This window comes from Aythya marila (genome assembly GCF_965140915.1).
Source record: "Aythya marila genome assembly, chromosome: 1".
Classification (NCBI taxonomy): domain Eukaryota; kingdom Metazoa; phylum Chordata; class Aves; order Anseriformes; family Anatidae; genus Aythya; species Aythya marila.
In genome coordinates this window covers 90,893,681-90,920,954 of record NC_139042.1, presented here as the reverse complement: position 1 = coordinate 90,920,954, position 27,274 = coordinate 90,893,681, and the positions used below count along the sequence as shown (strand labels likewise).

At 38.9% G+C, this 27,274-nt stretch overlaps 1 protein-coding gene across 15 annotated transcripts in view; it reads right to left on the bottom strand.

Moving 5' to 3' along the window:
- Positions 1-6,878: 6,878 nt before the first annotated feature.
- KDM6A (lysine demethylase 6A) overlaps positions 6,879-27,274 on the bottom strand; it is a 152,639-nt gene continuing 132,243 nt past the window's right edge. For 8 of the 15 annotated variants that reach the window (XM_082754203.1, XM_082754214.1, XM_082754213.1 and 5 more), the window contains 10 exons: positions 24,902-24,966; positions 24,715-24,789; positions 22,792-22,940; positions 21,436-21,550; positions 19,412-19,599; positions 18,056-18,197; positions 12,827-12,953; positions 11,746-11,916; positions 11,405-11,483; positions 6,880-9,427 (listed from right to left, as the gene is read on the bottom strand). In XM_082754203.1, the coding sequence (XP_082610329.1) occupies positions 11,427-11,483; positions 11,746-11,916; positions 12,827-12,953; positions 18,056-18,197; positions 19,412-19,599; positions 21,436-21,550; positions 22,792-22,940; positions 24,715-24,789; positions 24,902-24,966 (1,089 nt within the window). In that variant the 3' untranslated portion in view covers positions 6,880-9,427; positions 11,405-11,426. Of the gene's footprint in view, positions 9,428-11,373; positions 11,484-11,745; positions 11,917-12,826; positions 12,954-18,055; positions 18,198-19,411; positions 19,600-21,435; positions 21,551-22,791; positions 22,941-24,714; positions 24,790-24,901; positions 24,967-27,274 lie in introns of all 15 variants that reach the window. The other 7 variants (XM_082754212.1, XM_082754205.1, XM_082754204.1 and 4 more) reach the window with 3 other exon arrangements.

The following is a 27,274-nucleotide window of genomic DNA, read 5'->3' as shown; positions in this document are numbered from 1 at the left end:
ATACCTCCTTTTGGAGAAAAGAAACGAAACAAAAGAAAAGAAAACCACCAAACTTGACGGAAAAAAGCTCATCCTGATCCAGGGACATCATCTTCATATCAGTGTTGTGAGTGGGAGGCAGCAAGAGCTGGGTAATAGCACATGGGAGCTTTGAGATCTCGGATCTATTAAAATGCTGGTTTGCCAGCACAGCCACTTTGCGTGTCTGGAAATTTTCATTCAAAACAAACCTTTGCCACAACCAAAAGCAAGCAGTGACACGAAAATGAATCTGGTATAATTTTAGAGGGCAGGGACTCTCAAGAGACCTGCTATTTCAACATCTGAAACATCTTTAGGTGGCTTCACTTGGATTAAACCAAGTTTCTCTCCTCTGATAGACTCAAACTGGTCCAAGGGTCTCCATCAGCTGTCTGTTTGATTTTGGGAGTTTAACCTCAGGCTCACAGCACGTGTTTTCCTCTCATGTGAAACCTGGTGGCTCCCCGCCTTCCCTGGTGCTTTCTTCCCTCACTCTTTTAACCTGTCACCACACGTCTGTCCTTTCTGACCACGTTTCTCAGGTATCTTCTGCTCAGCAGTGGTTTTATGACACTGGCTTGAGACGCTCTCCAGTGCAGGGGGAGCGCGGTGCAAAAGGGGCAGCCTCATGTGGGGGCCGATGTACAGGATACAGCACATCCTGCAGGGAGGGCACAGGGAGACTGCAGACGTGTGCAGAAAGAGCACACAGCTCCAGATGAAGAAGGGAAGGTGAAGAGCACAGATTTTCAGGTCAATAACATGGGGGGAAAGGATGGAGGTGGATAGAGAAAAATGTGACCAGTGTGTAGTGAGAAGGGGACTCCACTCCTCAGAGCATTTCAGCACAGCAAGAGCCAAACCATGAAAAATAAATACAGAACTGCGCAGTAATTCAAGTTAAACCAACATTTAAAACAGAGTCTCGATGAAGGAACCACAAAGATGCTCAGAGGGCTGGAGCACCTCTCCTGTGAAGGAAGGCTCAGAGAGCTGGGGATGTTCAGCCTGGAGAAGAGGAGACTCCAGGGAGACCTCATTGCAGCTTTTCGATACTTAAGGAGTCTTATAAAAAAGGATGGAGAAAGACTCTTTACTTGTGTAGGTAATGATAGGACAAGGGGGAATGGTCTTAAACTAAAAGAGGGTAGATTTAGATTAGCGGTTAGGAGGAAATTCATTACTCAGAGGTGGTGAGGTGCCGGCCCAGGCTGCCCAGAGAAGCTGTGGGTGCCCCATCCCTGGAGGTGCTCAAGGCCAGGCTGGATGGGGCTGTGGGCAGCCTGGTCTGGGGGGAGGTGTCGCTGCCCATGGCAGGGGGGTGGAACCGGGTGGGCTTTAAGGTCCTTTCCAACCCAAACCATTTTGTGGTTCTGTGATTCTGTGAAACTAATGTAGAAGAGAGTTGGAGGGACACGAAGCCCTCATGGCTTTAAAACTTCACAGCACCGAATGCTTTGTCAGGCAGTCTGTCTAAGTGAGTCACCTTGCAAACAGATGCATAAATGCCTCAAACTCTTTATCTTCTACCCTAGTGGCTATGCCATTGTCAGTGACAGGCACAGGTCTATGGACAGTACTGAGATAACCTCTTCATCATATCCTCTGGCCTGGCATTCTCCTGATGCCAACCTGCTCCTCAAACCCAAATTCTAGCTCCCTTTTGAGCATTAAATGCACTAAGAGAAGGCTAAGCCTATGTTAAAAGCCTATGTTAAGGATGCTTGCCAGTGACAGAAAGGTAAAAGCACGGAGGTAAAAGTGAAGACAAAGTGATGTGTATATTGGAGAGGAGAGATGAGCACAACCACTAAAAAGCACAGAAGGCATAGAAGATGTTTGGGAAGATTTGCCAGAAGAGAGAAGGAAATAGACTTTCTTCTATGACAGACCAATAGCTTACAAAAGCAACTGCACTAGGAAGGAGGTGCAAAAAAAAAAAAAAAAAAAAAAAAAAAAGAGAGAGAGAGCAGTGAGCAGCTCTCCTGCTTTATGTAGGATTTTCTTCTGTGCTTTCAAGTTTTTGACAGCAGACACACCACCCAGCTTCCAGAAAAGGGGAAGAAATGCACTTCCCTCCTCCCCAGCCATAGAACCCCCTCTTTCTGAACTCATATATCCACCACTGCCCTGTATCCACCACCCATGCAGCTCACGAGTTCCCTAGGGCTTTGCTCCAAAGGCAGAAGTGCCAAACACGAGCAATAACTGGCAAGGAGGAAAGGAAAGAGCAAAGCAGAACTCTCCACCCCTCCATCCAGGTGCCAAAATCTGCCAGCACAAACCTTCTTATCCCTTCCCAAGATCCTTTCTCAGCAGAACACAGTTATTTTTTTTTTAATTTTAATTTTAATTTTTATTTTGCTCCTAACGCAGTCTCCACACCAATACACAGCATGCATCATCCAGCATCATGCCCAAAACACCTCCTGGCTGCAGGCAGAGGGGAAGGAAGCCGGGGTGATGCTGGCAGGCCCTCGGGCTCTCACCTGCAGCTTCCCGGCGGGGACCAGAGGACTGGCAGGCTGCAGCCAGCTCCTGGTGAGCACAGGGCAATCAAGTACCTATTCAAACCCAGCAGCACTTCATTCATGGGCTGTCTTGTGTTCTCCAATTTGTAATTGTGTAAATAAGCCATCGATAGCATTATCTGTGGCATTCTTCATAGCGCAGCAATAATTGCTGAAGACTCCATCAATCTCTGTAAACAGCATTTTACACTGATTTTGAAAATTAGGAACTGAAGTTGCACTTGTGATAATTGCCAGCTCATTTTGTTCTATACTGGGAAGCTCATCCCACCTTTGCCTTTTACTTTGTGGCTGTTCCCAAAGCAGTTTTTCAAAGTTACCGTGAACTACCAAACGCATGTGTTGTTTATCCATTAACCAGGATGGAGGAAGGTTCACTGAGCATTCATTCAAATAATTTTTTTGCCTGCCCAGACTTTTTTCCCTGATGGACTTTGTTCCTTTCCTTCTTGGTTTCCTATCTATTTTTTAAAAAATAAAAAAATTCTACTATTACCTCTAAGTACATTTCATAACAGCAGTGATTATTTTTTCCTATTCTTTTTGCTTTCTTTTTTCCACAGGAGATGTCTTCTGCTGTGTCTCTGGCATAGCCCTGCAGAAGTCCTGCCTGAGGCACACAGGTAAAAGCTGAAGGATGCTGAAATAGGATTTAGATGTCAGAGTGCAACTTAGCTTATAACCACACTGTACTAGCATCACACAGTGCACACAGACAAAACAATTTCTCACATCCTTGCTCGGGAATACCAAAATCTCTTGTTGCACTTCAGCACCGTGATGGATAATGATGACTGTCCACGTAGATAACCCATGTGGAGATGAGGTCTTTTTCTCTCTCCCAAGGGGTCCACAGCCCAAAGTCTGTTGTAGGCTGGTTCCTGGGGAAAGTACAGGATCTTACTACAAAGCGTGATAGCATCATGCCATGTGAGTGCTTGGGAGGGCACCCCCATAGGGCACCACCGTGCTAAACCCCCGTGGGCATTTCTCAGTAATGTTATACTCTGTCAACCTCTCACTGAAACCATTTTTATGTATTTTAAATCTGCCAGCTGGGTATCAGGTATCTGTACCCTTCTCTGGTGGCTGTGTGTCAACATCCCCAGGCTGATCTGCCCAGGAACTTCTGCCTCCTCGAGCACAACCGATCACTTTACCACCTAAAAACCACCCTCCCGTGTGCTCTCACGACACTTTCAGTGTTACACCATCCAGGGAAGCATTATCAGATAAAAGCCTGGGCTGAGTATGAAGCAGCAACAGCCCTAAACCCCCTCCAGCTCAGCCTGCAGCTCGGGCTGATCTGGTCCCAGGGGATGTGAGTGTGCGGTGGACCTTGGTGGGCCCTTCAAGTTGGCATTAGACTTCTCAGTGAAGTGCAGTAGGTTGTTTGTTTGTTTGTTTGCTTGTTTGTTTTCCACATCCCAAGTGATGCACTTCCTGGTCTGGTTTGGGTCCGGTCATTTCTGAAGCCACTCAAAAGTTGCCTGCAGACAGGTGACCAAAGCCACCCACCTCCTCCACCATCCTCCAGGGAACTGCTGCAAAGGTCAGCCAGTCTGTGGGGTTGCCCATTGGCATTTTAGAGAAAATAAACCCCAAAAACCTAAAATTTCCATGTCTTTAAATCGAACAGATTAAAATTCCCTTTCAAATACTTTGTTCAACCTCTAACCAACCTGTCAATTAACTGATGCCCCAGCTTTGCTCTCCTCTGCCTGCTCTGACCTGGCTTTTCTTTTCACCAGCTTCAGTCCCAAACTCTGTGTCGTTTCCTATAACCTGGGCCTGACAACACCCTCCACGAGAAAAATGGTTGGACGGGTGTGACTTTTGGGAAGGATCAGGTCAAAAACCTGATCATGCTGCCCTCCACTAGAGAGGAACCACTGTCCTTCAGGAGCTCAGAGAAGGACCGGGGGGAGGCAGCAGGCTCTAAAACCAGACCCATCTCCATCCTACCTCCACCTTCCCCACACTTGCTCTGTCTGCACATACCCAACACCCTACTGTACCCTAGAAGGGGCAGCAGCAGTTGTGTTTTAAGGCCTTAATGAGGCTCCCGGCATCAGCAGACCAGCAGCCACCTGCAAACCGCTGCCATTGCTGCCATACCGTGATGCTGGAAGCCGAGCCCTTCCTGCTCTCATCACGAAGAGGTGCCTTTTCCCTGCTTTATGGCTTCCCAAAGTAAACAGAGATGCACGCACCTCACCCGTACCTGTTCTTTTTGGACCATTAAATGGTTGATCTCCTCGTAACAACCCCCACAGCCCCATCCCCAGCACCGCAGCTGTGGGGGAGCCTGACCTGCTCCGCAGCAAGGCTGCCTACACCCACTTCACTTCTTCCAGGATAGTGATACCGCCCCAAAGCCAGGGCCAAAGCTCCTGCTGGATCAGTTGTTGTCCCCGTGTCCCTTGTTTAGGCCTGGTGAACCTCACTCAGTGGTGCTGCACCCTGTGAAACCCCCCACAGCATCTGCTCAGCCCCCGGTGCAGTGGGGAGGCTGCTTTCCCTCTCCACTTGCTGCTTTCTGCAGCTTTGCACGTAACTGCTGGCATCGACAAGGAGACCTGATCCCCCAAAAAGCCACCCTCAAAAAAAAAAACAAAAACCCTCTCCCTAGTTACGAGATGTGTAGGACACATTTGTTCCCCAAGTTCTAGGTAAAAGTGTCACACTTCCCCGAAATGAGGCTGCCCGGGGCCCCAGTGGGCCTCGTGCCCACATTGCTGCCTTGCTTGCAGCCTCCTCCCTGGCACCCCGTGCCTTCCTCTGTGGGGCCCTGCAGGTAGCAAGCCCTGCACTGAGCTTGCTTGAACCTGAGCTTCAGCTTGGACTTGTCTGGGCATCATCATCTGCTGTTCTTCTTCCTGTCAGTGTGGCCACAACCCAGGCAGCCGATGCTGGCTGCCATCAGCCTCCCCCAGAAGTGAACATCCACCCTCTGAGCGCCTCCTCCGCCTGGTTCCCACCCTGTATAACGTGGCCGTGGAAGAGACGAGGCTTCCCCACCTCGTAGATTTGTCCGCTGGCACCATCCCTGTCGTTGGATTGATGGGCCTTGGCCCTTTGCTACAGATCCGGACAAAATGGCGCTGACCTGTGTGTGCTTGGGCCTAAAAGCCCTCTTGCTAGTCCCCTATGCCAAATAAAATTTGTACTTGAGCACTCTCTTCCAAAACATCCCGTTTGAATCCTTGCATCTTCCACCTCCTTAATCAGCTACCTTTTCCTCTGACTGGATGTCATCACCTGGGGAGTCCCCAGTCCTCACCCACCTCTGTTCCACAAATCTATACTATATCATACCGAAATGAAGTAACCTGCACTAACTTCAGCAAAGCAACCATTTTAGTACAACTTCCAAAATCCTTCCTCCACGTAGAAAGGTACAGATTCACAATACCTTATCTTTGGGATCACCAAGTCACCTGCCGTATAAATTCAGGGGCTTTTCAGAAGCCCTGTCACCACTGGTCTCACTTACATAGCTACCAACAACCCTCCTGAAATGGAAACCTGTAGACTTCACTTCTCCAGAAAAGCTGAGACGCTAATCCCAAATTGTATATCTGAAGGAAAACTTAAAAATCAAATGCTCTGTTGAATGTATATGTGGAGGAACTTAAAATGAAGCTCAGAAAGATGCAACTATCCCTTCCTCCCCATATACGGGATCTCTTTTTTGTCAAGCTACCCCAGAACATTCCTCAGATAAGGAGTTGTGTAGCAAACGTTGCTATTTATTTCTAATTCCCCTCTTAATTCAACTTTTCATTACTTTTTATCTTGTTTGTGTGTGTGTGTGTATAAACACCCATTTTTATCTCATCAGTTTTAACCACATCTTAATAATGCCTCTCTTCTGTTAGTCCTGTACCTTCCAAAATTCAACAAGTGTCACATCTTTGGCCACGTCCATCCTTTTATATTTTGATCTTTAATTTGCCTGCTGCAGTGATTTGTGGCTATAAGCAAATCAGGTTCACTTGCAGTTAAGGCTCAGCTGTGGAGCTCATGGACAACAGCCTAAGGTTCACTGAAGAGGTGAGTTAGGGTGAGTTATTCCCCTCCATTTTGCTTAGGAATCCCGCCTCCCTTCCCCTCCCCTCCCACCCCCAAACTGCTGGAAATATCCAGAGATTACAAATGCTTCGCGTGCATCATGTGTGTCATAATTTAAGAAGCAGAACTGCTTCACAATAACTACAATTGATAAAATATTAACTTGTGCTTTTTTTTTTTTTTTTAATAAAATGAAACAAAAGCATTCTAAATCATAGCAGCTTATAGATCAAAACTGTCCATAGTTTAGGAGCATAGTGTAATTAAGAAGTATTAAAACTGCAAAATATTAAAGCCCTGCAGCAATTCAAATCCATGACAAAACCTTCATGCAGAGTGAGCAATACTGCCTGATGCTCTACTGATTTGGTCTACCTGTTCATTGGTGAAATATGATTTATTTTTTTTTTCCCTTGGTAATGGTATATCCTCTTTTGCAAAGGGGAGGAAAGGTACAAAGCCCTTTTGATTAGCACGCAATAGCTCTTTCCCTAGTTAGCAATACTCTGTTATAGCACTGAGAAATGAGGACTGTTTGTTTACCATTAGTTGAGGTAAGTTATCTTGCTTTTATTTGGGTTTAAGACTACTGTAAAGGAGTAGCTTTTCAGTTGCAGCATGGTTTGTCAAGATTACAATATTTATGACTGCATAAAATACATAAGTAAAAAATTATGATTTGTAGAGTTTGTTATCAAGAGCTGAGACTTACATCTTTACAGAACTGTAAATACTGGCTTCCTAACTGCTAGCTGATAATTTTGCTGGAAAGAGCATTTGTTATACTTTTCTCGTATCTCTATACCCTTTTGTCCACCTTTTGTATAAACTAGCAAAAAAGTCATTTATAACTAAACTGTTGTAACAGCATTAGACAAGCTGTACTGATTCTTCATTAAAACACCCTTCATTTGAAGCTACAAAGGTAAGAGGCAATCCTTTTTGTTCAAAATAAACTATTAGCATGCTCTGTGCCTTTAACACTTCACATTGATTACAAAAAATTTAACAATGCAATCACTAACATACCCCACTAATGAGAAATTATGAGAAATCGTTTGATGCAGAACCTTCTGCATCAGTCAACTCTGATCGATAAGAAAGCTATCAATTTTGAAATTTAGATTTAATGCATTTTCAAGAAGCTAATGAGAAAGGAGCAACTTAAAATAAATACCATAATTAAAACTGCAAACTGTTACAATGATATATTATAAACTTGTCCTAAATAAACCTAGTGCTTCAAAAATTTACCAGTGAATTTGTATTACAAAGTATGTGAAAATACAATAGAATACCACAAAACAACGTCCTTTTTCTGGGTCAGCAATGACACCAAGGTGATTCAGTCTTAACTTCTTAAACTGTTAATAGAACATATTGTAATATATAAGTTGCAATTTGGTTGAATTCTAGATACCATCCCCACCCGAACTCAAATTCGCCTTTTTCAGTTCTCCTCTGAAACTAGTGCCAAACTTCCTGTCGAACCCGGCATTTTCTCGAAGAGCTTTAAAGTTTAGCCATTACTTATTTTCTACTACTATGTTTTGGCAGCAACTATTTATTGGTCTGTTATTGCAAAAAGTGCAATTTAACAATAAACCAGTCTGAAGGTCATTTTATGTCTTGAGGATACATACCATATATTTCTTTAAAAATAATCATACTTTTGTAAGCAATACTTTACAGTAGACACCTCAAATCTACCATAGATGTAAAACTTAAACCGAGAAAAATTTAGTCTCTAAATCTTTATACACATATTTATATTCGAATTTCTATATATATTATATATATACACAAGCACAAGAGTATATATAAAATATATATAATCAGATTCAAAAAAAGAACAAAAACTGGGCACTGTACATAAAATCTTTTTAAAACTCAAACAATAGAAAAACTTTAAACATTAAACAATTTTAATAAAAGTTTCTGTACAATGCTAAGCAGTTTTATTTACATATAGAAAATGTAATAGGAGTAGTGTTTGAAATTACAGAACTCCTTAAAATTTCAATGGCAGGTAATCTGGAAAAAATAACAGCATTCCATTCACAAATATTTTCAAGCAATAAATATGTATTTATAAATAGTGTAAATTTACATCAAGATTAGAAACAAAAATCACAAATCTGAAGTTTATTCCTTAGTCTATGTGCAACCCATTTATCTTTGTGACTTGGCTGTTAATTGTTTTAAATTTTATTTAGGAACCAAAAGTGTAACCGTCATGGTTTCAAAACAAGACAGAAAAACATAAAAGCAGTAAAAAATTTATATCACCTAACTCTTCACATTAAAAAAAAAAAAAAAAAAAAAAAAAAAAAAAAAAGTTGCCCAAAGAAAGACTTAAAATTTCTAACTACCTTACAAAGAAATGACCAGCTAAGCTAGTACTTTTTCCAAGGGAAATTCTGAAGGGGAAAAAATGGTTGAAACCAACTCATCAGCCCAGAAACAGAGAAATACAAAAGAGGTGGTCTTCAAGTCAGTAGTCTGTATAATGTTGCCAGTTTTGTCAGATATATACAAAACATGGAATTATTTTTTTGAAGTACAGCTGGATGAGCTTTATTTGTTTTGAGTTCTGGAGTAGGAGGCAGTGTTCTCTCCTGTCCAGTTGGTTGACACTCCGCACTTGGAAGGTTGCATAGACACAGCTTTCAGCCAGCAGCCTTACGGGATAGCTACAAAAATCAGTGGTGCAGAACTGGGTCACTTCCTGAATATCAGAAAAGTTTTCATTTAATGTCCATGAAAAAATGTCAAGATGAGGAGGATGGCAATGGAGGAGCCTGAAAAAGAAAACATTAAATTACCTTTTCTACAAGGGTGCAGAACTCAGTCGTTTAACCAAGATCTGTCCAAACGATAGCCATGAGAGTTTGAAGTCAAACACTACTGTTTTTATACATCGAGACTTTATCAAGTGGGTACTGGCACGTTTTCCCAACTAACTCAATAAAATGTATGCTTTTATGACTGCTTCACAGTAGGATTTTGCCTATACTGCAGACTGGGAGGATGTCTGAGTTGATACTATGTGAGCTGCCAGAACAAGTCCTGTTGTGGCAGCAAAGAGCTCCATGTGGGCTTCTTCTATAGGTCTGGCTATGTACTCTAAAACAGGGATTCTCAACCTGTTTACCAGTGGGATGGGCGGGTCATCCATCTGTGGCTATCCAAAAGCTCTGCGGGCTGCATTTTTACCCCCCACCTAAACAGTAACATATAATCCTGAAGTTAGGATATCTGTGGAAAGGGTCTCTGGATTATCTGGCATGGGGACAAAGCTTCTTTTTTAATCCTGAAACTCAAAAACAGAGTGCCTTAAGAGTGAAGGAAGTGAGGTGTCTTGTTCCTGCCTGCTTTCAGGAGACGAGGTCTAGAAGACACCTATTTCCCAATATTGCAATTTGTAGCATTACCATAAAAACATTGAACCTCTGATAGAGCTTCTCCTTTCTTCTCTTTTCCTGCCCATCAGTTCTGTCATGATGTGGGAACCCTTTAGAAAGCTGCTCACAGTCCCTAAGGACACTGTCAATTGCACCCTAGTATCTACCTATGAAACACTGACACTAGTTAATTCCTGTATTCACTCCTGATACTTTACCCCAAACACAGAGCCTGTTAGGCTTGTGCCATCTCAGATGATCTTTGTCCTGTGACTTGACACAGACCTCTACTCTTCTCCCTCCTCCTAGATCTGGGAGATGCTACCTTAAGGCTATGACTCTTCTCAATCAAACTGTAACCCCCTTTAAAAGAAATGATAGCGTGCATCAATTTCACTGCAGAACACTTCTGAATGCCCTTCAGGGCTGCAGGTATAGGCTTTGGTAGGTCAGGGAGCTGCTCACAGGTTGAGAACCCTTGTTCTAGGCACAGTTATATCACCACCATTGCCTATATAATATTATCAACACAGACAACAAAATGCCCTTCCCTGTCTCCCTCCTTTCTCCTTTTCCATCAGAAGCCTTCTTTTCCCATTCCACTCAATTGGATGGTGTATTTGAGAGCAGGTGTTTATTTATTTGCTTTTCTGTAACAGATCATCGCTTCAGAATTGCAGTATTTCACAAACTATAATGACAATGGGTTTCTAAAAGTACGAACTGAAGTTCAACCACCTCAGGCTCTGCAGGACCGATGAAGAGAATTAAATTCAGAGGACATGGTCCTGCGCTCTCACCAGCCTCTACTGCCAAACCCTGAGGCATTAGCTCAAAGGTTGCAACTTAATCATGCTAGTGTAACATGAAATAATTGTCTAAACATACATTTTCTGCAGCACCTGGAAATGAATCAAAAGGCACAGCCATTTCTGGGCTGCTGTATTTAACTCAACATGAAATTCTCATAACGCTTTGTCCAATGTTTGTCTCCTTTGACAGGAAGGCAAGGCTTATCGTAAATAAATCCAGCATCGCTTTCACTGTGATTACAAACAAGCCATCTTTGCCTGAAACAATGAAACCTGGGTGAAATGTTAGGACAGTTGTGCTGACACAGTTCAAAGCAGGAGGCTGCCATGTATAGCACGAAGCTATAATGGCAAAGAGGCTTTTTGCTTTAAATTGAAATGCAAAGGAGGCCCCAAGCCAAAGACAGAACTGTTTGAGAGCATCCACTTGCTAAGCAGAAGGACAGTGCTGATTTGGGAGGGGATGGGTGAGGGAGGGGGAGGAAGGGGTCTGAGTGCATAGGATGCTCTGCTGCTATACTGACTTCATACCACAACCAATGTATTAGAGATGCTCTTGAACCTGGTGCTAGTTTCTCCAAGCTTCACTGTCCTGATTCTTCCCATCTCCATCTGATCCAGTTATGGTCTTCAGGTGATCTCTATTGGATTTTTAAAGCCACAACTTTATGAATTGTAACATCATACTTTTCCTGAAAACTCAGTGGTTATGTTCTGCAGTACGTTACTAGACTATTTCACACAAATCTGACTCTGCAGCGTTTTGTTCTGTAAATATCACATACAACCCATACCTCCATTTGAATCAGAAAGTCCACGGTACTCATACAGTGGAGTACCAAGACAGTCTACAACTGCTTTACAAATAATGTATTTATGCGTCCACTTATTAATTTGACTTACTAATGTAAATTGATCATAGACTTGCATCAAGTCCTCCATTTTGTACTGTTCTAGCACCACAAAATTTTCCAGGTTCGTGCTTATCTTTCTTGCACAGTCTTGGCAATGTACAACATAGGTCTTTCGAGAATTGCTCTCACTAGTGACGAAAAGCAGATCAAAGACTTCCACCTATTAAGACAGAAAACAGAGTCAACTGTTACGATTTCGTTTTTAAAAAGTTAAAGCAAATACAGCTTTCATGGTTTAAGATATACACCCTTACCCTGAGCATATAGTGAGAAAAATTACATTTGTTCAGGAAAAGTCCATCTTCCTAAGGGTCATGCACTGAGGTGAAATATTCCAAAACCACTGCTAACATTACACTTTGGATGCGTGCATGAACAGCTCTATAGGAAACTTTTTGGTCAATATTAACAAAGCAGTATTTGCTCTGAATACTGATCACTCAGTATCGTGGGTATTTATAACAATTATATCTAGTTTTCCTTTTTTAAATTTGCCTGCAAAAAAAGTCATGATTTATTCCCCTACTATTCAGTCACACATGCATCCTGCCCAACAGGCTTGGTCAGAAAATAACTTGAAACTGAATTTCAAGGAGTGGGAAACTTTTTTATTTTAAGCTTCATGAGAACTATTGTCCAATACTTTAAAGGAACTAGTAACAGAAAAGTAGAATCAAAAACTTCAATAAAAAGGTATGTCCTGTAAAGAAAATAAGTTTAAATTCTCCCTTTTTGGGGACTGTTGTTGACTTCTGACATGAAGACAGATATACCTTCAAACTGAAGGCTCAGCAGATCAAATTATAGGCAAGGAGGGGTAACAACTTTTTAGAACTAAGAATTGAAATTTGACCTAGTGAATAACAGTCCCTATGTACTGTGGAAAAGACTGAAGTAAAATACAACCTGTATCTAGCAAAATACCTTAATAAACCCTTTGAAGATAGCACTGCATCACACGTATGCTTTGAGCACACAATAGATGCTGCAACTTATAGCAACAACAAAAGATGGGTCAAACTTTAAATAAATGTTACAACAGTACACAAGCCCAACATGCTTTTACTGACCTCACAAATGCTACAGTAATGAGCTGGCTCATCCTTTGCTCGCCCATGCCAGACAATCTCTTTTCCTGCAGCAATCAGAGCTTCCCTCAGTGTCTGACATTGTTTGAGAGTTCTTAACAGGCAATACCTGCAAGCAAAAATCAGGATCAGAGGGAGGACTACATTGGCATTCAGTTGCACATTCAGCTTAGCGTTCCATTTTATTCAAACAGACTACATTTCATCTCAGACCCCATACCTGGAGTTTCTTCTTCCTCAGGGATTTCAGGAAACACCTGGCTAATAAGAATCCCTGGACACATAACTTAGGCAGAAGTTAGACCACATGATTATGGACCTCTTAGTAAATGCATTTCATTTCTGTAATGGCTCTTTCCCTGCAACAGTATGTATCTTTCATTTTTGACTGGAATGAATGGACGTTTTAAAACATAATAAAATACTGTGGTCTTAAAAGTGCATGCAACTTATTTTGAATTATAAATGTATCAGCAAAAAGTTAGTCTGAACTACCAACCTGACATTTGCGTAAATAATTATAAGCCTACCCAAACAGCTTGCAAAACTTAACGTCCTAAAAACTCAATTACTTCATGAACAGTACCAAATTTTCAGTTATTCTAAGTCTGGAAATCTAGGTTCTGACATGAATCACTCTACACACAGTATGAAAAAAATCTACCAACAACCATCATCATCCATGTAAAAGAAACAGGAATGGACAGGTTGGTATTAGAAAAGGAAGTTCCTTCAAGGAAAGAAAAAATTAAAATGTACAAAAATTAATTTTAAATACATCTTATGAATGAAGAACTGGCCAAATTAAAACCAACAATTCTCTGCCATTCTTCTGCTAAGGATCAAGAGAGACAGAGAGAGAGGGAGGGAGAGAGGAAGTACAGAAGAGAACTGTATACAGAAAATGTAACTTGTTTTCTAGCATTGTATGAGCAGCATACATTCACTGAAAAACAAGCTGGCAAAATAGGTCACCAGATTTCTAAATTACAATGTTATTTACAGTAATTTTTAGCTCTCAGCTATCTTATTTATTTGAGCCACTGCCTTTGCAGCCTTTAATTTTCTCCTCCACAGGGTGGTTACATTACATGCTCATTAGATGCAGAAGGAAGATTGGAAAATGTAAGGGGAAGAATAAACATTGGACAGAAAACAAAGTGCTCGAGAGTTCTATCAAAATGTTTTCAACTTGATCCTTCTCCCATTCTAAAGCCTTCAACATGTAATATCTATGTTCTGTATTTCTTCAAATGTTTCTTTCATGTGTTTCCAAGTAGTTAATAGAATTTTAGGCTTACTTTCAGATACTTTCCTCTCAATGTTTTACACTCAGATTGTTCACCTTCACTAAAAACAAGTCTTTAGCTTCATTTATACCCTTATTGTAGGAAAAATGCACAATTAAAAGCTTGTTTTTACGTTAAACTTATTTACATATACCAATTTTCAAGGAAATTAACAGTTCACTTAGCTGTAACTCCTTCAGCACTTTTCAAGTTTGATGTTAATGGCACTCATGATGGTAAGGCCAACCATATGTGATAGATCATGCATTAACTCACTTGAATGTTAGACTAAGGTAGAAATGCTTCTGACAAGTTCAGTATCTTTGGTATAGCATTCTTTTATGCAATACAGCTCAATCTGAAATAATCTTAAAAGCTACCGTTTTCTTGTGCTGTCATCTGGAACAGTCTTTGGGTATGTCAAAGAGCAACTAGAAGCACATCTACCCACTTGCAGCCATTGTTCTCCATTCGTGACTCCCAAGGAGTTTTCAAAGTGTTATTTTCAAAGAGCTTTCTAGTGTTACGGTTGCGAAGAAAGAATCGCTCAAAATGTAATGCACAAATAACACCACTGCAACGTTTGCCAAAATTGCAACCACAGCCAAAAACAATAGCTAGGAGGTGAATTACTCCTCCTTGGCTGAAATTCAGATCTGAGTAATGGCACTTGAAAATGTAGATGTTAACTATTTCATGCTGTCAAAGAATGGGAGAAAGCACACAAAGTATCACTTTGAAAATCCATACCATAATTTCCTAAAGTAGGAGAAGCCTAAAGAAAGCAAAAACGGTGCATAATGGAGTCACGGTGTGCAAGTGGGATAGGCTTTTAGTATTGTAGGCTTGCTTTATTCTGCCACACCTGGACCATTTCTCTCATACTCTTAATAGGTATGGCATAAAGAGTATGAGTAAATCGCGTCCAGTCAAATTCAAATATTTAAGAGAAGATTTTGAAAGTGTGCTGAGAAGCCTGTTCTAATATTTAGATAACCAGTAAAGCTTCTGATGTGTGGAGACCATTGCAAAACTGACCTCTTTGTATCTTCCAGCTATTTGGCTTCCCTACCGACACTGAAATGTGATCTGGCTTTATGATTCTGTGCAAAATCATTTCTCCCATGTTCTGGTCTTTTACATTTATAAAACTATTCTTGTAAAAGAACTTAGTATTTCAGTTACTTTGAAATTATTTTTTATGCCTTTATGCTATGTTCCCACTCTCTCTAAAGTTTTTCTCTTCCTCAGAGGCATTTGGAAGTCCTTCTGTATTTCCATTTAAGTTTTGCTGTTAATTTTTCTTTTTTTGAGGGTTGTGCTCTCTCAGTCAAGTTTAAATCATTTTATCTGTCTGCATTCCCACCCAGGATTTTACTGTTAACATAAAATTTTTAGAAAACATCTCATGAGAAAGTTTCAGATTTTGCTCTGTGTCTTTTATCTATAGCAAGGCAGCACTAAAATGTACATTACCTAAAAACACAAGGAGACTACAAATTCCTTCGAAAAGCAAAGAGCTTTTTTTTGATTCTTTTTCCTACTGCTATTCTATTTCTTTTCATCATTAATCTAATTCCGAATACTTATATATATTCTTCTCAGATAACCTAGTGAGACACACTTGTATTTATCTTTCAAATTGGAATTACAAACTACTTTTTATCATTTTCCAAAAGCTGTTCTTTTGTGATATTCTGATACCTAAGAAGCCCCAGAGACAGAAGTCAAGCTATCTAAATGCCTGTGATATCTTCAATGTCATCATTTGAGATATATGGACCTCCACTTTGGTAGAAAAGATGACAGCCATGTCACTGATACATTTTTTTTTTTTTCCTGATGACAAATGAACAGTTAGCTTGAAATTGAATCAGCTGTATCAGGAACCACTATTCCTTAGATGTTTTTATACACATACATTGACACAAATATAAACACACAAAAGCCTATATTTTGTATATAGTAAAATCTAGGCTGCAAATGATGATAGCTACTTGCCAGCTGGTACTATTCTCCTCCATACAAGCATTTCCAGGAAAAATTATGCAATTGCTTTCCTATCGTATGGGGATTTGTGACAGTTCCTGCATTTCCACTGTCTATATAAGGCCAGAGTCTAGTGTATTAGACTGTGTGTGCTGGTGACACCCATTTCTAGTTACAGCTATATCGTAAGTAGGGCAGCGACCACAGTGAAGAGTTATCTGAGGTTACTGTTCCTAGATGTAACACACTGGAGCTCATCATTGGGTCTTCTTCCCCTCCTTTGCATGCAAAGCATGAAACTTAGGATTTGGTTGACAACTTAGATGGAGAGCTTAATCTAAGTAAACCAGAAATGGTGTCAGTAGCATGGAAATACCAAGTGTACCTAAGACCAAAGTTTCAATCAGCTCTCAGCAACCTTATTTGTAAAGTACATACAAAATGTAGGTACCTCGCTACAAAAATCTCAGCTGCTACCAAATAAAGACAGTAGGAAACATCCATTTTGTTCCCTGTATTTCTTCACAACATTTTAAGATCTTCTCTTGGAGAAAGATGCCTAGCTTAGTAATGCTTTTCTCCTTTTAAACCTAAACCATGGCCAAAAAAATCCCACCACCCTTGTGCGAATGCAAAATACAGTTCCCAAATTATTGTAAAATCTTATTTTGCCAAAATCCTTCTAGAGTTCTTCTGACATTTACAATACTTGCTGGGCTTGGGAAGATAAATAACCTTTGAAATAAGTTTTTGTTTGTTTGTTTGTTTTTTAAATGGACTTCTTGGTTTCCTCCTTCCCAACACTTACTCCTTTCCCATTTCTCAATTCTAACAGTAGACTACTCAATTTCTCTTCTCCCTTTTTAACAGCTAGCATCCTGACTACGATTGCTCATAACTTAGGGGCAAGACTGTCAAACATTCAACAAAGATTTTCTTCAATCTAGATATTCGTTGATATGTTTAAAAAAAAAGTATTCATATTTAAGTGCCATTCCAAAACCTAGTTATGCAGTTACTACAAACCTGTCTTCAGCCTGCAACACTCTTGTGCCTTATAGTTACCATTTTACTTGTCAAATGATAGAAGGATTCAATGCCTGTTGATCCAGTATGCTGAAAAGACTAAGTGCTTAAGCCAGAAGTTCTTCTGGTTGGTTGAAGAAAAACAGAGAGCTGTAACCATAGGATTCTCATGATGAATCATTCATTTTGGAATTTATTCCTCCACTTTCTTTGGGACAAGCCTATGATATATGCTGAAATGTCCATTTATTCCTCACCCTGGATTTAATGACTTATATTTGCTTGAAGTAGCACTCCTAAAAACATTACTAAAGATGCTCTGAGTCAGGAATATTTCTGCATTTTGGAGTAAGTGTATGAGAAATGTGCCTATACTCAAGTATCATTTTACAGATCAGTTCGTTGTTCAGAAGAGCGAGCTAAGGGAAGGAGGCTTCCAGTTCCTACTTGGCCTTATTTAAAAATTTATATTGGATTTCCAAATGACAGTGTGTGAGCCTTAACTAAAGAGAGGTTCTAGAAATGTAAAATTAAATTTAACTTTGCTGTAAAAATAAGTAATGATTCTAATATTTCGAATGATGACCCAAATTTGTTATTTCTTATGGTATATACTCTGAACAAGTTTTGTTGTCTAAGTCAACTGCTTCTGTAAACTGCCGTATTGGAGTCTATTGCATATTTAACAACAGAGGTTAATTAGATCATTCTCAAGCTATGTCACAGTATCATCAAATATAATGTATTACAATCAATATCTAAAAATGGGTTCTTTAAAAAAAAGACTGTGAAATCATTTTGGCTTGATTCTCAGGAACAGAAGTCTTATAGAGGGCTATTTACAGATTAACTCTTGTTTTATGGTTGAAGAGGAAATGGATATAGGAAATGTTAAAAGAAAACTTACTTTATCATTTCAAAAAGCTTTGGATCTGAGACCTTGATATTTCGAGCCATATTCCATGAAAGATGAACCATGGGTACTATGGACTTTACGCTCTGAAGTTTATTCCACTCGTACCGTTCCACTGCCAATTTGTACTGACAGGCTATAGAAAATCACAGAAGTAATTAGTCAAGTTAACAAGTAAGTACCAACTGAATCCAAAATAATTTGATTATATTTAAAATCTAGGCTTTTAAGGGTGAGATTAAACAGCCTATTCGCTGCAAATTTAAATTAAAAAAAAAATAACAATCTCTAAAACGCTTATTTATTGTATTTCAGACGCTGAAAGAACATAATACCATAGCAGCAACAACCACCTGTGAAAACAAGAATTTACAAGTGTTCGATTTCTATGCTGAACAAAGAACACCAATTCAAAAAGGGTTACTTGACTTTTGCAATGTCTGCATATTCTTTATCATTTTACAGTGCTACAGCATATAATTTGAAAAGGAAGACTGCACCTTGAGAGGTTTGTGCAGTGAGTCAGACTTTTTCATTAAGCAGCCTACTCACCCCACACTTTTTAAAAAAATGTTTTGCAAAACTTACTGTGGCTGAACATGTGATATCTGTATCAATTAATCATATAATCCTGGAGACACCCTATTTATTGCACCATAATGAAATAAAGATACAACTTAAACTATTCAAGAAAACAGTGTGTTTTTTTTTGTTGTTGTTTCTTTGTTTTTGTTTTTTTTTTTTTGACATTCTGTCCAAATTCCTAACAGAATCTCCTTATTTTTGCTGTGAACTTTTTCCCATCTTCACATCTAAAAATCTTCCTAAACCATGGTTCAAAAATAAAGGCTTCCAGAGCAGTAGGCCTGAAAAATCTTACATTCCTTCATTTAAATATATTTTTAATCAACTGTTTGTGTTTACTGATGCTTTCACTAAGGACCTGTTAGGTATCTCTTGTCCTGAAAAAATGAGATTAGACAAGTCCTCAATTCATAAGTAAGCTGCAGCACAGTCTTTTGGGTGGAACAGGTTTGGGGAGAGAAAGGTAAGAAAACAGCCTACAAAACAGAGTGTATGAGTTCATCTCAACACTTTGTCCTGCTAGTGTTTGCTGTGCAATTGTAATTTCTAGAAGTCCATTAGATAGAGGAGTGCAATAACTGCATTCTTGCTGCTTTCACTTCCTCTTACCAATGAAATTATTTAATGCTTCAAGACACCAAAATGTTTAAAAAAAACCATTTTTTTTAATCTAGCAAACTTGTTAAATTATTAAGAAATGGCAGGTTCCACAGCTTACATAGAATAGTATGACCTTACTTCAGCACACACACTATTCAACCATACCTGTAAGAGGGCCAACGTTCCAAGCGATGTTGTTGCACCAACCGATAGCCTGAACCCAGTGAACAGTGCCAGCATTTATCCACACCAAATCCCCTGGTCTTTGAATAAACCTATAAACTGGGACATTGGCTTCATACAAATCCTCCAAGTTTGGCCACCAAGACCCCATTAGGAAATTCATATTGTTCCTGAAACAAGAGAAGAAAACAATTTTCAGCATTTATCAGCATATGTTTTAGTAGCCAATACCACAATAAAATTACCTGTAAAAAGTAATCACCATCATAAATGCTATCTGCAACTAATCACCGACCCAGTAGGACTAGACAAATGGAAAGTTTCATCTATAAAATTTCAGATCCTAATTCCACGTCTTACATCCTGCCATGTATTGAAATGTTTAACCTTCTGCTCATGTGAAGTCAGTTCCTGACTTCCAGTTAAGTTCTATTTTCCTTTAAATTTCCCAGTATTAATAATGCTGAGGAAGAGAAATTCTTGGTTAGACCTAGCGTGACATCGGTGCAGCATGTTGTTTTCTTTTTAACCAGAGCAACTAATTTGATATACACATCTTACGAATGCTTTCTGTTTCAAGCAACGTTAAACATGTACTCGTGCCGTCACTGCAAGCATGCACACAAGAATGACCTGTTGGTGCTACCTCAACTGCTAGGCACAGGTCTATGATATGTTCAGACAGGAAATACTATACCCGTCCTGAGAAGCAGGACAAAAAGGCCTCCATATGAATTTCCCAACAATGAAATCTTATCTTCTAGTATGGTTATGCAAAATACATACTTCTCTCCCTTTCTCATCTCAATTTTAGACGATTTTTCTATTGCACATTGGCAATTCAGTTTTCAATGACCATTCAGTGCCTCTATCAGGCACTCTGGACTGTTTAAGAGGTTACCAAGGTCTTAGATTCTCTGTCACGCTTAGAAGGGCACTGCCATAAGGGCAACAAGCATACTGCCACCAGAGACATTGCAATTGCATCAGTGGAATTACAGTTCTGAGGCGGGTAATCTTTGTAAAGGTGGATGACATAAGAACAGTTGTCAGTGTACAGGCAGAAAATATACAGACACTGAGAAGAATTTGCAGAGCTTTGGAGAAGTTCTGAAGAAATGTCAACAGTTTAGGTCAGCTAATTTCGCAAGATGAGAAAAAAAAAATCTCCCTTAAGATCAAACGAACATGGCATGATGAGGGGACACACCTGCTTCTCCTCTTTTTTTCTTTCTCCTTCTCCTTAAGCACGCACTCTACACAAAGCACGACATACAAGCTCTAATTCTGGAGCAAGTCCAGTATTACCCAACGCTCAGTATACCTCAACTTTTTAAAGCAAGTTACAAACTCGTAAGTGTATGTCAAGCATGCCATGACGCCTTCTAGAATCTGGGTAAACTAAGCTCTGCCATTAGAAGCTGCAAGAAACTGTGCCAAATAGCATGGCCGGGTACTTGCTGGAGTACAACATGTACATTAATCATAATCAAGACTAACAGCATGCATCACCAGGAAAATGCTTCACTCCATCACTCCTAAAAACAAGCAAACAAACAAAACAACAAACAAAAAAGCACCAAAACAAAAACCCAGCTCCCTGACCCCCCAATTCTTTTCTGTTACCCTACTACAACAGCCCTAAAAGCCATTATGAAAGCATCACCATTTGGTAAGAGTAGGGGTTAGCTTTAACATGCGTAATAAAATGGCCAGACAAACAGCAAGGACTGAGACAGATTATCTGATGTGTCAACATTATTTTTTGAGACAAAAACTATCACAGGGCACCTAAGGTAATCCATGTTTCTGTACGTTGCACAAATGCTCTATTTTGACATTCTAGATTTTGCATTTTGAGTTGTTTTTAAGACTTTTCAAACTACATGGAAAACCCGTAAAATACCCACTTTTAACACCCCCAGTGAGTACTTTCCCCCTTCCCACTAGGTCTGATAAAGGAACAGAGAACTCAATAAAAATAGAAAACAGCATGCCCAGCTTACTTTTCACAGAAGTCATTCATGACACCCCAATAGCTTTCAGGGACAACAAACCACTCACAGTCACCTGGACCGATATTTATATTTACTGAACAGAAGTTGTTATTTTCTTGATGACCTGAAATTTAGAGAAAAATAAATACACGTTATCTAAGGCTGAGCTACCAAAATAACACCATGAAAATGCAAAGTTAGTTACAGTTACTAAAAACAAAACAAAACAAAAAAAACAGTTAAAAAAACAGTTTTTCAATTTTTATATATTTTTTATATATATATATATATATATATATATACACACTTATATAAACAGTTTAAAAACGGTTTAAGTTTTTATGTATTTTTATGTGATACCTGTTGCACTGTTTAGGGGCTTCACAGTATTACGAAATGTAATTAAGTTGCCAATGACAAAAGAATTCTGCTTTTGTTAGTTTGTGGAAAATGCAAAATTGGAATTACCAATCTTATGAAACTGGCCAACACATAAGCAGTTCCCCTTTAGTAAAAATAAATGCTTCAAGATGCTAAAACCTGGATTTTGTGTTTTGTGACAGCTCGTGACAGTCAGAAGCAAAACTCCATGACTTCAGGCACTGAATAGACAAGTGGCAACAAAATCTGTCCCAAAGAGCTTTCAGAATCAATGTAGAAACACCAGAATTTTATCTTCTTTTGACAGCTGGAAAACTGAACCATAATCCCTAATAGAATTATCTAAAGAAGTACTTCAGCCCAAAGAGATTCTGAAATTTAGTCCAGATCCCACAAGTCTCAGTCCAGTGCCTGTACTGGTTTTGGCTGGGACTGAGTTAATTTTGGCTAAGCATCTGCCTGCCAATGGGAAGTAGTGAATGAATTCCTTATTTTGCTTTGCTTGTGTGCGCAGCTTTTGCTTGACCTATTAAACTGTCTTTACCTCAGCCCAAGAGTTTTCTCACTTTTACCTTTGTGATTCACTTCCCCATCCAACTGGGAGGGGTGGGAGTGACAGGATGTGTGGTGCTTCGTGGGGGTTAACCCACAACAGTGCCCCACCACAACACTATTCATTACAGGGTCTTATTCTCAAGGCAGCCGAGAATTTAAAAAGTACAACCACCAAGCACTGCAGAAATCCACAAACTTCCACGACATGGAAATGTAGTGCTTTGCACATGCAGAACTAAGTTAAATGAGAAATTAAAAAATTCTGAATGCGTGCTATTTTATCTTGTTCAAACCTGCTAGAAAATAAGAAAAATTTGCAGTGCAGTTAACACCACAGCAGTAGAACCTGTTGTTTTTTTTTTTTGTTTGTTTGTTTGTTTTTGTTTGTTTGTTTCTGTTGCTGTTTTTCCATGCAAAGATTATACTCACCTGGTGTTCTGCTTCCTGGGACCTTCATGTACAACTGCACTGTGTTCATGCCCAGGATGGTATGACCAACATGGCTTAGAAGATTTCCTGCTGATACCACACGTACAAAAGCAGGAAGTTTTGTCAGTTCATGGAGTTGCAACTTCCACCTGCAGCAAAATAGCAAATTGACAAACTGTGAATCCCTAAAACTCTTCTAAGAGTTTGGGAAAGACAAATATTTTTAAAAAATTATTAGTGTCACAGATGAAGGAGAAGACAACCTTCTACTGTGTAACTTACCATCTTTAAAGAAGGAAGTTTACAGAATGCAATAACCTTACTTGATAGCTACAGAAATTTAGATGGCAATTTTTATTTAACTGTGAACTAGAAGACCTGGTGACCTAACTGAATCTTGTAGTTATGCAATCAGTTGCTATACCGCTGGAAAACCCTGCTTGCAATTTACACCTTGGTGTGTATCTTTTCCAAGCAAACACACAAGTTTGCTCTCCCCACACTCTAACCCAGTCAGGAACTGTTTTTGACATACTTCCAAGATCCAAATGATAATGACGACATGGCATTTGCTAGGAAGACTGAACACACCTTAACTTGCAAACACTATTGCTGTGACGAAGAATAAAGTTAACTGTATGCACATGCTATGGAACTGAGTATTTGTATTATTGAAAACAGATCTTCAACCACAAAAATCTCCTAACTTAAGTGTGGAGCTCAGTAATGTCACCCAGGTATCTGTGTTACTCTCTTGATTCCAAAATATTTCCAAACGTAATCACACATATGACAGGTTAGTTGAGGGGGAAAAATTTTTTGTAGCAAAAGCTGAGACTGCAGATCAGATGATCTGGCATCTGTCTGTGATCCTTCAAGAACTATTTGAAGTATCAAAACCAATTCTTATGAGCCTCAGGTTAGTCGTGCTTAGATTAAAGTCTCTCTCACCCAAAGCACTGCTCTCAGGGATAGTTTATTGGCAACAATTTAGTTCCTACAGATGGAATTTTCCTTAGAAAAAAAACAATCAATATTTAAAATTTCATAACAATCTCTAAACACGCATCTGTATACACAATGATATTCCACAGAAGACGCCACAAAAGACCTATCAGCATCTTAAGCAGGCCTTATTCCTCAGTTTCCGACACTATAACATTTTCTCCTGCTATAATTACTGAAGTACATCAGAATTTTTCTACTGCAGCTGGCGGGACTGATAGCCTATCTGTAATAGTATATGTTTCCATACATTTCCAAGTAGAGATTGGAAAAAAAAAAAAAAAAAAAAAAAAGGACTTTCAGGGTATTTCTGATACATTCTCAAGTTTTTCTGTGCTACTTTCCTCCACTTCTTGGCTTCACAAAGGTATCTCTAGTCTAAAGAATACTCTGTGTTTCCACCCCTTCCCTTTGTGTGTGTGTGTGTATGTGTTTAATTCTGGGTGAGTATCATGGCTTATCTACATGCATTCATCAGTCTGTTTTTTGCTACCTATACTGAACTCTGTTCCTGGGTAGTGAAGCAAGAGCTAACAGAAAATGGAAACAAGAAGAATGAGCGTTGGAACAAAAGGGGATGGAGGAGAAGGGAGGAAAACAATTTAAAACATCAGAATGAAACAAGGGAATGTATTAGAAGGATTGCTAGAAAGAACAGTGACTGATGGATGCTTAAAGTTGCTTACTGAAAAAATAAAGATCCTGGAAAGAAAAGTTTGAAAAAAGATTTTAAGGCAAGACAGATTCATAACAACTTTTTAATACTAAAGGTAACAATTTAATTGCAGTAATGGGGCTTCCAACTGGAATTGGGTTTATCAACAAACCAACTGACCTCTGAGAAGAATGCATTAGTTTTCCAGGAGTATCACACTGTAGAATACCACTGTGAGCAAAAGAAACTGCAATCAGACTTACTTTTTGTCATCTGACAGGTCAATGTTGGTCCCAAACTTGATTGTTTTAAAAGGTCCTCTTCTCCTCCTCCCAGAGCTGTAAATACAAAAAATGTAACAGATGAATGTGAAAGTGAGAACAGTGTTTAAAAAAAAAAAAACAACACATAAAACCAGCTATAGAATTATCATATTAATACCACACTTACTTATCTGAAGATGTGGATTCATTATCTGAGTGGTCCTTGTGGTGACTCTTTTTCTCATTTTCCTCCTATAAAATACAATTGTGAAAATGTTTAATAATTTAAATAAATGATAACATTTAAATAACTTAAATATAAAATAAGTGTATATATAAAATATAAGCATATAAAGGTATGAAGTGATAGCCTGCTAACAGACTTAAGTACATTTGTTTCAAGATGGTCGTACAACCTTTAAAATATCTGTATTTGGAATATTATATGAGCATTACTGTTAAAATAAAATATATAAAAAACAGTTATTAGTCAAAAGACATTGAAGAAAAATCTTCATGACTAAAAATTCAGTCAGGTTTGGGCCAGGAAACAAGAAGTCTCTACACTGTAAATATTTCTGTTAGCCTATATTAGAGTGGCAAATTAATGTGTTGGTTTGCTTCATTATGCAGGTGAAAAGGAAACCAATCTAAATGAATACTGCTAACTTTTTTAGACAAGAACATTTATCTACCTTCAAAATCAAGCAGGTCTCCTGACGTGAAACTAGGATGACTAATATTTATAAAATTCATTTTATAATATCCATTATACAAAGTCTTTTGAATTTTTAATAGCCATCTGCTATTTTAGCACTGCAGTATTAGGACCATGACTACTGGAAAAAGTCTAACTAATATTAAATGATGTAATTTTATCTTTTTAGCAGAGAGGGCTCAAAATCCTATTCTAAAACCTTCTTTTTTCACAACTAGATGGACAAAGAAGGTGAAAGAGTAAGATGAAAAGTAGGAAAGAACTGCCGGGATGCTATCCAAAGATCTTTGTCTCTGAATGGGACTGTTGTTAAGTCTCAAAGTGCCCTATGTACCTGAGAAAGTCTTATTCATCCTTTGAATGAAGGACAAAGAGAAACAAAAAGGAACCTAGTGATGATGGATTTATGAAATCCTGAAAGACATGTTAGAAAAGCAATGTAATAGTTGTTAGAGGGAAAAAAAAAAAAGGTCACTTAAGGCAAGCCAACATGATTGTGTCAGTAGAAAGAAGAAACATGGCTTTCATTTGAACACTACAAAAGTCACCTAAGGACAGGACAAAGCAGTGTTAGGCAGAAGAAGCACATACACTTAGAACAACGTCGTTTTGATTTCCAAAGGAAAAATGAAAAATTGTCATTATGAAAATTATTTTACATGCTACATTTTTACTCCCAATTTCTAGCAGAAAATATAAACAACAACCACCACAACACCAGAAAATACTGCAGTCGCTTCTTGGTGCCAAATCAAAACTGAGACTTTCCCGCTGACAAGCTCGTACATAACCAATCACATACTTTATTAAACGTGCTTTTCTGTAACATTATACATATGTCATGTTCTCCAGCCCCTCTGAACTGATGCTCAAGAATACAATGCTGGTGCAAATCTTCACAGAAAATCCCATTCAAGTCCCAAGCTAGGCCAATCTACACACTCTTAATGATTTCAGTGCTCCCCACATCCCAGTAGTATTCCTTTGCCTTTTCCTCATCCTATACCAATCTCACTCAAATCATAACTACCTTTTCTTTTCTTTTCTTTTCTTTTCTTTTCTTTTCTTTTCTTTTCTTTTCTTTTCTTTTCTTTTCTTTTCTTTTCTTTTCTTTTCTTTTCTTTTCTTTTCTTTTCTTTTCTTTTCTCTTTTCTTTTCTTCAACCACAGATTCATTTCTTTGCTTTAAATGCTTTCCTCTAACGCATGAAATTTGAACTGAGAATTTCTCTTTTTCCCTTTATGAAACCATTGTTGTTTTAGCATAACAGCAGTGAAAACTGCAACCAACAACTGATTCCCTGTGTTTTCCCAATTATCTAATCAACAGCTGGTCAATAATACCTTTTCTTTTGTTTCACCTTACCCTAATCTTTTCACAACGCTCAATAACATATGCCTTAGATGAATGCCCACAGCTAATTACAAGGATGCACTCACTACTTCAACAAAAAATATTGAAAATTAGTATCAATAAAGTATAATGTATGTCAACTTCTATACTAAACAGAAAATGTTATGTTTGGAGCCCAGCTGTAACAAATACGCAAAGCAGACACTCTGAGGGGGGGAAATGTTAATACAGTATTTTAAACCATTTTGCTGAAAGAGAAGTATGAGCATAGATTAATTAAGCATGCTATGAAGAAGTAAGAAATATCATTTCAAAGCATGTGTGAAATTAGAAGCAATGCAAATAAGAAAACTGCCTGAAGTTCTACGTGTTTTAATATGCATTTTGACATCACTATACAAAAGCTTAAAGGTAACAAGCTTTTAAAATATGTAACAGCCAGGAGCTTTACATTAAGAAAATTAAGTCTACATTAAGAACCTGGGGGGA